The sequence below is a fragment of the Lissotriton vulgaris genome, chromosome 2_1 (genome assembly GCF_964263255.1).
Source record: "Lissotriton vulgaris chromosome 2_1, aLisVul1.2, whole genome shotgun sequence".
Taxonomy (NCBI): domain Eukaryota; kingdom Metazoa; phylum Chordata; class Amphibia; order Caudata; family Salamandridae; genus Lissotriton; species Lissotriton vulgaris.
Genome location: NC_141687.1, coordinates 2,099,311,192 through 2,099,323,333, shown reverse-complemented (window position 1 = coordinate 2,099,323,333; position 12,142 = coordinate 2,099,311,192). Strand labels below are relative to the sequence as shown.

The 12,142-nt window shown below is 46.0% G+C and overlaps 1 protein-coding gene across 2 annotated transcripts in view; it reads left to right on the top strand.

Annotated features, from left to right (window-relative positions):
• The window catches only part of CCPG1 (cell cycle progression 1), a 314,779-nt gene that overhangs the window by 73,482 nt on the left and 229,155 nt on the right, over positions 1-12,142 (top strand). For both annotated transcript variants that reach the window (XM_086958333.1, XM_086958332.1), the window contains exon 2: positions 2,380-2,449. In XM_086958333.1, the coding sequence (XP_086814459.1) occupies positions 2,390-2,449 (60 nt within the window). In that variant the 5' untranslated portion in view covers positions 2,380-2,389. The remainder of the gene's footprint in view (positions 1-2,379; positions 2,450-12,142) is intronic.

Genomic DNA, 12,142 nt, shown 5'->3' with positions numbered 1-12,142 from the left:
GGTTTTCTTCTTTTCTATTGCTACATGTGTGCTAATATACTGTTTTAATGCTCTATATATAGATATATATTATATGAAGGTATTGTCATGATTTTGCATATGTATTGAAATATGTTATTGCTCTAGTACCTTCCAGGTTGTGTGGGGATATATGGTTTGGATTGTCTCCCACCTTCCTCTACCGACAGTTATGGTTATTACTGCTTGCTACTCTGATTCAGGCATGTGAATCTATGAAAGATACCCCAATACTGGATAAGAAAACAAGTTACTTACCTGTAACTACAGTTATCCAGTATTGGTATCTTTCATAGATTCACATGCACCCACCCTCCTCCCCGGCTGGGCAGTTCTTATTATGGATACTACTTCTCACTTGTGCTGGGAAAATCTGAGGAGAACTGCCTGGGCTGGGAAGGTTCTAGAGGGTGAGGTTAGCTGATTGGCTGAGGCTACATTTTCAGTTCTTTTTACATAATGAGGTAGATAGGCTGCTAAGTTTTGGGCCTAGTTGGGCCTATATTCTTTTCTAGCCTACTACTAATGATTTTTAGGCACTGCTATATATATATATAATTTACCGTGGGACTCCCGCCTCGACGACGGGGAATGATTCAGGCATGTGAATCTATGAAAGATACCAATACTGGATAACTGTAGTTACAGGTAAGTAACTTGTTTTCTTTCTTGACACTGATCTGCGTAGCGCAGGTGGGGAATCCGACTAATGTCGCTCTCAGCCCGAACCGGACCACATCCCTCATAGCAGAGACATGGTGCCCTGGGACAGGCATGCCCTTGTTTCCAGTGCTAGTCTCCACTGTTCATTGATGAGGGCCGCACCGCCTGGGGGCCGACACTCTTCTCGCTCTGCGGGCTGCACCAGGGGTTTTCTGCCTTCGGTTGGACTTGTCTGGACGAGACATGGACTTTCCTCATCTTACTGGTGCCCGGTTGCGGCTCAGGATCCTCGCTCTCTCCCTTCTACTAGCTGCGGGGCCTGCGGCTGCCATTTTGTCAAGACTTCTCGCCTCTCTTTCGAAGCAGTCTCCGCTTAGCCATGGATCTCCTCTTGGCCCTTCAAGATCACTCAAGGTACTTGTCGCACACCCAGGATCAATCAGGGGGGTTTCAGGGTTGATGGGGCTCGAGTATGCCAGATTTGTGCAGGATATAGTTAGGCCTTGACGTAGCTCTATACAAGCACGTCTACTGCGCCATCTTGCTGGCCACACCCCGATGACTATTTTAATTTCAAAGAATGGTTTTCTGATTACAGTGTCTTGTTAGGGAGTTTTTGTTCTGCCTATCTTAATTCATGTGCCTTACTTCTTAACATTTGTTCTCCTTTCTCTTTACTTGCTTCTTCTTAATTTCCTTATTGCCTTTCCATGGAAAGTTTGTGAGAAGTGTAATAGTATTGAAGAAGGATGCGGTGGGGATTTATGAAGTTAGATTTGCTCAGTTAATGGTACTTGTGGGCAATCATTATTTTAATTCTTTCTCTCATTTCCCACCAAGAAAGATGGAATAGTTTATTGGGTAGTTACTTCACTTTTACTAGCTTTCCCCCCCACATTCTCCTCTGTTGTTGAACAAATAGTTTAAAATGTTTTCCAAGATAATGTTCCCAAGTAGAAGAAACAATGACGACTGAAAAATCATCAAGATTTGTAGGGTGCACACATTAAATTGAGTGAGGTATTCAGTTTTGATCTTGATATATTTGAACATATGTATCATTATTAAATGTTGTTCGCAATTAAGAAGACTGTAGAAGGAAACCTATGTATTCGATGCTCAAGAGTGCCTACAGTCAATCTGATGTTATTGTATATTTTGCTACATATCATACATATAATGGTGAAATGAAATCACTTGGAAAAGTTCTTTTAATTACTTGTAAATGTGTTTTTCATATTTTTGTAACAAACCTGATCTACAGACAGTAATTGAACATTGTTTCTGCCCACAACTGAGTGTAATTTCCGATTTGGTTTGTACATTTTATCGAATGCTTTGTCTAGCATTAAAATGTATAATGATGGTAACTTGATTTTACATAGTGAGTCCTGTCATGCACTTAGATTCAAGCAGATCACAGTAGATGTCAGCAGCAAGTGTTTAGTCTCGGAGCCATTTTGTCCTAGTACAATGCTTATTTCACTAGGCTTCTTCTGTGAATAGTTGTATCGTACTACCGGATAGATGTGGCATTCTCCTGAATTTTCAAGACTACGACATATAATGATCTACCGTACGTTGTCTACAATGTGTAGGTTACTTGAAGTATATTTATTTTAAAGCCTACTATAGCTTTTAAATTGCTTTGTTTATTAACTTAAAGCTCAGGCTATTTGGTCTTTTCTTTTTGTACAGGTATTCAAATATGTCTGGGAACTCAAGTGACAGTGAATCCTCCTGTGGCTGGACGATCATTAATAATGAGGTATGTTTACTACAGTAAATCTCTTGTAGGCAAATAACTCCCAGTGAATTTTATGAAGCCGTGTATTATTTATTTTCTAGAGTAGAAGTGCTGGCCATTTGAATGTTTCGGTAGCATCTTTAATACTCTGTCAGTGTTTGCATGTCTGTTTTGGTTAGTACATGAAATAGGTTAATAAACATAGAAATGTGTCTTTTCTTAATTCTTTGATAATGTTGGCCATTGTAGTGATCAGAAATGACCACTATCATTGAAATTGATCTGCGGTAAAATATTTCCAACTGCTTTTGACAGTAGTTCTCTTTTGATTTGAGATGATTATCGTGAAGTAAATGTATTATTGTAGTTCAGCATCTTTTATTTTAGCGTAGTGATATAAAGTGTTTTCCTTCTTTGAATGTTTTAGGCTAACAGTGGAACCTTCTCACAGCCAGCACCTAACCTATTATCGCTCTCAAAATTATTATCCCTTCTATGCTTACAAGGGTCCGTGTGCACACCGAATAGCAAACACCGTTACAATTCTTATTCCCTCAGGAACTTGACAATGTAAACCAAAAAGCAAAGGTGCACCACATAGCAACAATAGATCAAAATAGGAACTACTGTAAAGTCCATATCCATTAGAAACACGAGAAGAATTCCTCCGTTTTCTCCCTTTATTCCATTTTCATGGAAAAAGCACACACAGTACAGCAGCCGCGTTTCGTCCTAGTGCAGAACTTCTTCAGGCCACTAGATGAAAATCAGATGTCTTCATGGGCTGGGGAAGAACTAGAGAAAGGTACTGCTCAAAGCTGTGTTCACTTCCGGCAAAATATTTATGCAAGAGTCTTTAAGGCAGTATATATACAGGCCACTGCTGGGCAAGAGATTGAAAGACCGGACCCAAAATGCAGAGTCCAGTACTGCCACCATCTATTTCCAGGAGAAGTACAGGTTCACATCTTCAAAAAGTTAAATGGAGATCTACGTATCAGTAGGGATGCCAAATAAGATGAAAGATTAGATGTAAAAAGTAGGAGACTGCTGGACCTATAATATATTCAGGTAAAGGCAACATCCCATCATCCAACAGCTCTTCGCTAGAAGCCAAATTAGGCCGGAAAAAGAAGAATTTAGGCTGCAACTCCCCCTTAGGAGAGGAGTGTTGGAACCGGGACTGCCGACCCACTTACAGTAGCATGGTCCTTGGTAGAGAGGCTAAATCTGGAAGGCAAATGTGTTGTGCTTGCATCACACTCACACTCACTACAACACCCCAGCGCAGACCCACCAAAAATGACACCACACCGTTTTAGTTAAATAGAAAATTTTTAGGTTTTTACTTTTTGCTTTGAATCAGGAAATTGAAGGATATCTTGTTTATTAAAGTGGTACTTCGGACAATACATTAATTAAACTGCACATTACATTTCCTCACAACAATCTGGGCACCTGGTTTCCAAGTACAATTAAATTGTCAGTCAGCAAGCAAGAATAACACCATTAGATCACCTGTGCCAGGATGCCAGATAAATTAATCAGATAAGTACATTGCTTATAACTGTAACATTAGCGGTCATTCACTTGCACATTCAAAGTTACATCAAAATTCTTTCTTGACAGGTTTCAACATCTACACGAATTAGGCTAAGGAATGCATTTGGAGAAACATCATACTGGTTGCTAAGTCAAGGGACATGGTCTCTTTTGCTTTATTGTGCCCACATTGAGTATCCGGGCGGTATCACTTCCAAAGGGGAATTGTGAGCTGGAACACCACTTATCTTAATTTGGGGCAAGTCAAGTTGTTCACTAGAGATCCAGCCCCGGGGCCCAGTTCTTACCAACCCAGTGCTTGGACTGATCCTCCCCCCCACCCCCTTAGCCCAAATACTTCTGCGCCCGTCTAGCTCTTTCCTTGCTGTGGCCGAACTCTCCCCCTTTTTCCCCACTCCGGTCCTACTATTCACCGGAGGTGGCAGGGAACTCTGCCGGAGACGCTCCACGTAGGCCCTGAAGCCCAAGGCCCTCTTCGCTCTCGGCTCCGGTCCATCAGGGAAGCAGCTCGGCCTCACAAAGGGCTGCTGCAGGCTCCGTCTCGTCAGGGAACTCCGGAATGACGAAGTGTGTGGAGACGCGCGGGGCGGGAGTCCGGTTGCCAAGCGACCCTACCCAGCGTCTCTTTCCCAGCCGGCGGCGCTCACCTTCTCCTCACGCCTAGCGTGGGCTTTGCCGGATGATTCTCAGCACACAGTGCCTCAGGGAGGTCACCCAGCGGCCAGAAGAGGAGGGGGGTTCAAAGGGCACGGCCAATGCTCATCTGAATGAACCAGTTAATAAAGGCTTCCAACTGCATTAGCGCTCACTCATAAGGCCAAATAGCAACCTCAGGCCCAGCTTGAGACCCCGCTCTACCACAGTGGTCGTGGTGGAAGTTCTTTCTTTCATGTAGCCCTACTCGGCCACGACACCACCCTCCAAGGCTTCTAAGGTCAGGTTACTCTCACCAGATGCTGAGGTAAAATTAGTCTTTGAGGTGGCCACGCCGGAGCTTGGTCCTGGAAAATTCCTCACAGGCAGGGCCAGATCAACAGGAATGATGACAGCTCCCACAACCAACTTGCAGCCCCTAGGAGCAGTCAGATTAGCCTGAGTCATAATCCCCCTCACACTGCAGTCTGCACTCCAACCAGACCAGTCATGACAAAATGGCCGCCCAGTGTCCTCCCTTATATAGCCTAGGCCTGGGTCACTAGAGTGGACTGGAAGGTTCTGGAAGCCTCTAATGTTATCCTATGGGCCAGAGCTCTAAGGTAACTCTAGCAGACGTCCATCTTAGGAACCCTCTCTATCTACCATTTTAAGAAGGCGCACCTGTACCTCAGCACTGGTTAGCAGTGGTGGGGCACCTGCAGACCTAAGGCCACACAAAAAGGGTTGGTGGAAAAATAATGGGTGGCAGAAAGGTACCCAAAGAAATAAGGGGAGACCACCCAAAAAACTGACGGGTCTAACAAGGAGAGGAAGGTTTTTTTCTGTCATCCAATCTAGGGCTATGAGTGAGAGGCAGAGTGCAAAACAAAACGTAGCTAAGTGTGAGTTAAAACGATCTCTTGGTGGGCAAGGTTAATCTTTATTGATACCCCAAGAGGACAGGTTAAAATAAGCTAAGTGAAAATAGGGTTATGGATAGTTCCCTATTAGAATCCGGTCAACCTGTTTCTCCCTTAGTAGACCAAAAGGTACTTGGCATTCCTCAGGACCATTATCTGTCACTCTGCTCTAATTGTCTAAAAAAATAATGATAATAAATGAATACCATACTTTTACTGGTATGGGAATTATCATTAGTACCAGGTTCAAGTCAGGTCCACATGCAATTTGAGACTATTAGTCATACTCCACCTTCATTAGTCCCTTCATAGCGGGTATCAGGACTCTGTCTCCTGCTGCATGAATGAAAGGCTTGAGGGGCCCACATGATGCCAGCAGGAAGCCCCTTTTCCTACACTCGCATGTGTTATAGGAGTCAGTCAATACATATGGATGCAGTGCTTAAAAGTTAGAGAGGAGAAACTGAGAGGGAAAATTAGGGCAACCCTTGCGGTCACCTCCCAGCTAGTAGCATCATTTTGTGAATTTATTTTGTGCATGTTGAGCTGCCATTGTTGCAAACCGGAGGTGTGCACTTCATCTATGACACAGTGGTTTTTCAAACTAAAAATATCATTTTGTGAATTTATTTTGTGCATGTTGAGCTGCCATTGTTGCAAACCGGAGGTGTGCACTTCATCTATGACACAGTGGTTTTTCAAACTAAAAATACTCAAGCAAAGGCCAATAGCTGGATACAAAAAGAAAAGCGCACGCACAAGCGTGTGCGATTCCTATGGCAGTCTCTGAAACCCCATTTTTAGCTACTAAGGGCCATATGTAGGTGGGAAAATACCTGTCGGTAACGGCCGATTTCGGCCGTTACCGACTGGTATTCGTAATTCCAGATGTAGGGGGCCTGAAAATTACCGATTCTGTATATTTACCGAATCGGTAATTTTACTGAATCGGTAAAGTACCGATTCGGTAAATGTACAGAATCGGAATTTTGGGATGTAGGTGGCACTGGAAACAGTGCCACAGGCCCTTAGAAATTCGTTATTTACCATGAAATACAATGGCATGGTAAATAACGAATTTCTGTGTACATGCACATCCGTGCATGTACACCTGTGCCATGTGGCACACATACATGCCCTAAGGGCATGTATGTGTGTCACATTGCACACAAGCCAAAATCAGGGGTGCTACAGGGTGTCAAAGTGACACCCTGTCCCCCTTGACAAATCGGTAAAATTACCGAATCGGTATTTACCGATTCGGTAATTGCCATTGATTCCTATGGGCCTCAAGGCCCATAGGAATCAATGGCAATTACCGAATCGGTAAATACCGATTCGGTAATTACCGCATATTACCGATTCGGTAATATTTACAGAATAATTACCTACATGGCATTTACCGAATTGTAAATACCGAATCGGTAAAATTCGGTATTTACGATTCGGTAAATGCCATTTACCTACATATGGCCCTAAATGTCTTGCGCTGCACGAGCAGTGCTGTGCACTGCACTGCTAGGCGCGAGACCTAAAAAGGACAGATAATGTAATGCAAGCACTAAACAAATAGAAGTTACTGATAATTACTATACATGAAAGTGGGGATTGAAAAGTATCCTTGCCCAAAAATAACAAGTGGTTTCCCCAATGATGGGCGTTGATGGACAGCGAAGAGCGGCAAAGCCAGTGGACGTCTCCAGCTTGTGCTGGCCGGCCGTCTTCGCACGCCTACATCCTGCATTTAGGTACTGCTCATTAACCGGGTATCAGAGCAAAGCGACAGGCTGCCTGGCCTCCGTAGGGATGCTGCATACACCTGAATGTCACAGGGCCATGCAAGGAAACATTAACCCTTTACCCTACCACTTTAAGATACCCACTGCGGCATTCACGGAGTGTGGTAAGTGGTACCCCAAGTAGTATAGCCTTCTTCGCTCAATTCCTTATGCAGGGCTTGGACTATGGGGCTGGAATGAAATGAATTTGGCAGTGCTGTTCACATTCCCACAGGAGGCGTTCATAAACTGAATACTTCAAAAAATGCAATTTGAACTCGTTTTTTCTGTTGCTTGACTGCTCCCCACCCGCATTCTCTGTGGTTTAACCCTTGTGCTGCTTTTGCGCATACCCTCATTGCCTCTGTGTTGCCTCTAGTCCGCAGTTGTTTTTGCATCCCCTCCTGTTTTGCATCAGCCTTTCCCCCACCCCGTCCTGTGTTGCTTCAGATTCACCCGCACCATCCCCCGTGTGGCTTCCACTTTGCCGCTGCCCCCATGTTGCTTTGCCGTTCCCCCACCAGCCTTCGTATTGCTTTCGCTCCCCTCTAGAAATATGAAAGTTGCAATTAGTACTGCTCGCTAATCTTGCATAAAAGTTTTGAACCACTTGCAGGTTATTTATGAGTAATGTTGGTGAATACAATTAAATAGCATTGAAGTAATGGTGATTTTTTTAAGCAGGCGTAAACGAGTAAAGTACTCGCCTAACGCAGTGAAATTGATACAAACATGATTTGGCCACCTCCAGAACTTATTTAGTTTGAGTAAGTGTGCATCAATTATTAAACCAAGATGTTTGACCACTGGGATCTATGAAGAAGTAGTGCTCACATTTGGGGGCAAAAGCTGGCTGGAACCAGAGTAATATAAACATCAGTTTGGAGCTAAACAAAGAATAGTTTATAAATGTTTTGTTTTGTAAGCACACCTGTTTCTGAAGTTTTGAATCGATCATACACTTGATCTGATTCTAGATTTGAGGGAATTACATGTTTGCTTTTGTCGGGGCAATTCACCTAATAAATAACCCTTATATAGCAGTCTTTCTAGTGTCAGAATGCAATCCTGTAAACACGTTTTGGGAACATTACTTATAATAAGTAATCTGTTCCACTGGATACCATATTAAGGAAAACATGCATTTGCAATGCAATAGGTCTTGCATTATTAAAGTTTGAGCTATTGGTGTTGCATTATTTAGCAATGCTAATAGCTTAAACTTTAATAATGCGAAACCTATTGCATTGCAAATGCTTGTTATGTTGAGCCTGGGGAGCACATGCGCTACTTAGCGAGGCATGCTGTATTGAGGTATGGCATAGACGCTCTACCCATTTCCCGCCCATCTTTTTTAATTGGATCCTGTTACTGTCCTTGCGAAATTGTTGCTTTTCATTTGTGAATAGACTTAGTAGTCCCTCCTTGGTACTGCCTTGTCTGCTTTTGTAACTCCCGATTGGACTTTTCACTTATGGTGGTACACAGTCTTCTTTATGAGTCGGTGAGCACTATTTTCTTTAATGATCTTCCCCTATTCCCCCAACGACATTGCAGCAGGCCGCCTGCTTTATTATTATTTGTTTTTAAATTGTAGTGCGGCCTGCTTTAACTAAAGCGGGCGGGCTTATTTAATTATTTAATTTACAGTGCAAGCCGCTTCCACTTTAGCGGGCAAGCTTATTTAATTATTTCATTTATAACGTGGGTCGCTTTCACTTTAGCGACAGTGCTTATTTATTTATTTAAGAGCGTGAGCCGGTTTCACATTAGCAGCCGCGCTACAGATCCTTTTAAATTACATTAATTTTTTTTCCTTTTGGAAAAAATGCACTATACGCGCTTTCACTTTAATTTTGGCTGCACCCCGTTCTTTGAGCACTACTCGCTGTAACCTGAATACGGTGAGCTGCGTCTAAAGTAAGGGAAGTGGCCACCATTAGCGTGGTCTCGCATTTGCAAGAGTTTGCGCGATTGGCATTTAAAAAACACATCAATAGAAGGCATTGTCATTTATAAGCCCAATAGCTTAAAAGCTGGCAAATGCGAGACCTATTGCATTGAAAATGCTTGTATTTATTTATCTGTAGTGAGCCATGTCATATGAGCCAAGTACAACTGCAAAAGCTGTCCGCTTGTAAGAGGACACCTTCTTCTGATTTAGCTTGCGTGCTTGTGGGTGAACACGGAAAATATGTTATTTAAAACAAAAATATGATGTGTTCGACTATCCGTGGATGCTTTTGAGTCTCCTCCAAGGTCAAAGCTTTTGTTTTGCATAGCATTAGAAATAAGCTTGGCTGCAGTGGTCCCTTCCTACCATATCTGCTTCCTACTCTGCTCCTTCCTCACCTTCTGACTCTTCATTCTATCGCCTCCCTGGTACTTCTAACTCTCCGCCCTATTTCCCTACCCGCAGCTTTGTGTCTGACAGTCAATAGTGCCTCCTTTGCTCCTCCCACAGCGACTCCTCTCTTTCTTCGGCACATCCATTCCATCGCTACTGCCAGTCAGCTCAACCATAAACTTGTCTCTCCTGAGGCTACTCTAATCTCCAGAGGCTACTCTAAATTTACCTCCGGGTGTTTTCCCACGCTCTTCCGAGCTTGCAATGGCGCTGACTACCTCACCACATAGGTGAGTGAATTCCACGTACAGTGCCCCTGCTATTACTAGTGAGCGAGATGAGCTGAGGTGGTGGTGTTAGTAGTGGTGGTATTGGTGGTGGTATTGGTGCTGGCGGTATTGGTGGTATTGGTGGTGTTGGTATTGGTGGTCATAGTGGTGGTGGAGGTAGTGGTATGGGTGGTGGTCTTGGTGGTGGCCCTCTGCTCCGCTGACTACATCCTACTCGGGGACCTCAACTTCCACATGGAGAACAACAACAACCGCAACACCACCACCCTACTGGACAACCTCGCCAACCTGGGACTCAAGCAACTGGTGACCACCCCCACCCACTATGCCGGACACACACTCGACCCCGTCTTCTCATCCAGCAAGGACATCGCCTTCAGCCACGCCACCGGACACCACTGGACGGACCACAGCTGCGTCCACTTCAGCTTCGCAAGGACCACGATCCACCACCACCAGCAACAGACTGCACGCAGGAGCTGGTACAAGATCACAGCCAACCAGCTCGCGTCCTCCCTGAGCATGAACCCTCCCACCAGCACAACGAACCTTAGCCAGGCGGCCACCAACCTCACGAAGTGGATCAGCGACTGCGCAGACGAGCTCGCCCCCCTCAGGACCCCGCCCAGCAGACCCGGTAGCAAGAAAGCCCCATGGTTCACCGACGAACTCAAGAGCTCCAAGAAGAACTGCTGAGTCCTCAAGAGAAAGCTCCAAGAAGAACTGCTGAGTCCTCAAGAGAACCTGGCGTAGAGACCCAACACCGGACAACATGACTGCCCTCAAGCTCGCCACCCGAAAACACCACCAACTCATCCGCGCCACCAAGAAAACTGCATTCAAGGAACGACTGGACAACAACGCACACAACAGCAAAGAACTCTTCAACATCGTCAAAGAGCTCTCCAACCCCAACGCCGGAAACAACGACATCACCCCTTCGCAAGACCTCTGTAACTCCCTCGCCTCCTACTTCCACAACAAGATCGCGGACATACACAACAGCTTCAGCACTCAACCGACGAACACCCCGACCGAACCACCGCCCCCCACCACCTCCCTCCGCGCCTGAACTCCGATCAGCACCGAAGACACCGTCCGCACGATTAACTCCATCCACTCCGGATCTCCGACCGACCCCTGCCCTCACCACGCCTTCAACAAGGCCGACGCTGTCATCGCACCCCACCTGCGGGACATCATCAACACATCCTTCGACACCGCTTCCTTCCCGGAGAGCTGGAAGCACGCCGAACTCAGCGCTCTACTCAAGAAGCCATCGGCTGACACCAACGACCTCAAAAACTACCGCCCCATCTCGCTGCTCCCGTTTCCTGCAAAAGTCATCGAGAAGACCGTCAACAAGCAGCTGGCCGCCTTCCTCGAGACGAACGGATCCCTCGACCCCTCGCAGTCTGGCTTCCGGGCCAACCACAACACCGAGACCGCCCTGATCGCAGTCACCGATGACATCCGAGCGCTGCTCGACAACGGAGAAACAGCGGCCCTCATCCTCCTCGACCTCTCCGTGGCCTTCGACACTGTCTGCCATCGTACCCTAGTACAACGCCTCAGCAACGTCGGAGTCCAGGAGAAGGCACTGGAGTGGATCATCTCCTTCCTCGCCGGAAGGACACAGAGAGTCCGCCTCCCTCCGTTCAGATCTGAAGCTACCGAAGTCATCTGCGGCGTCCCTCAAGGCTCCTCGCTCAGTCCAACCCTCTTTAACATCTACATGAGCCCCCTCGCAGACATCGCACGCCAGCACAACCTCAACATCATCTCCTACGCCGACGACACCCAGCTGATCCTCTCCCTTACCAACGACCCCGCCACCGCCACCGCCAGAGCCAACCTTCACGAAGGGATGAAAGAGGTAGCCGAATGGATGAAGAACAGCCGCCTGAAACTGAACTCAGATAAGACGGAAGTCCTCATCCTGGGATCCTCACCCGCCGCTTGGGACGACTCCTGGTGGCCCCCCGCCCTAGGCAGCGCACCCAAACCAACAGACCACGCACGCAACCTGTGCTTCATCTAGGACTCCTCCCTCTCCATGACCAGACAAGTCAACGCCGTCTCCTCGTCGTGCTTCAACATCCTGCGCATGCTACGTAAGATCTTCCGGTGAATACCCACCGAGACCAGGAAGACGGTCACCCAGGCCCTCGTCACCAGCC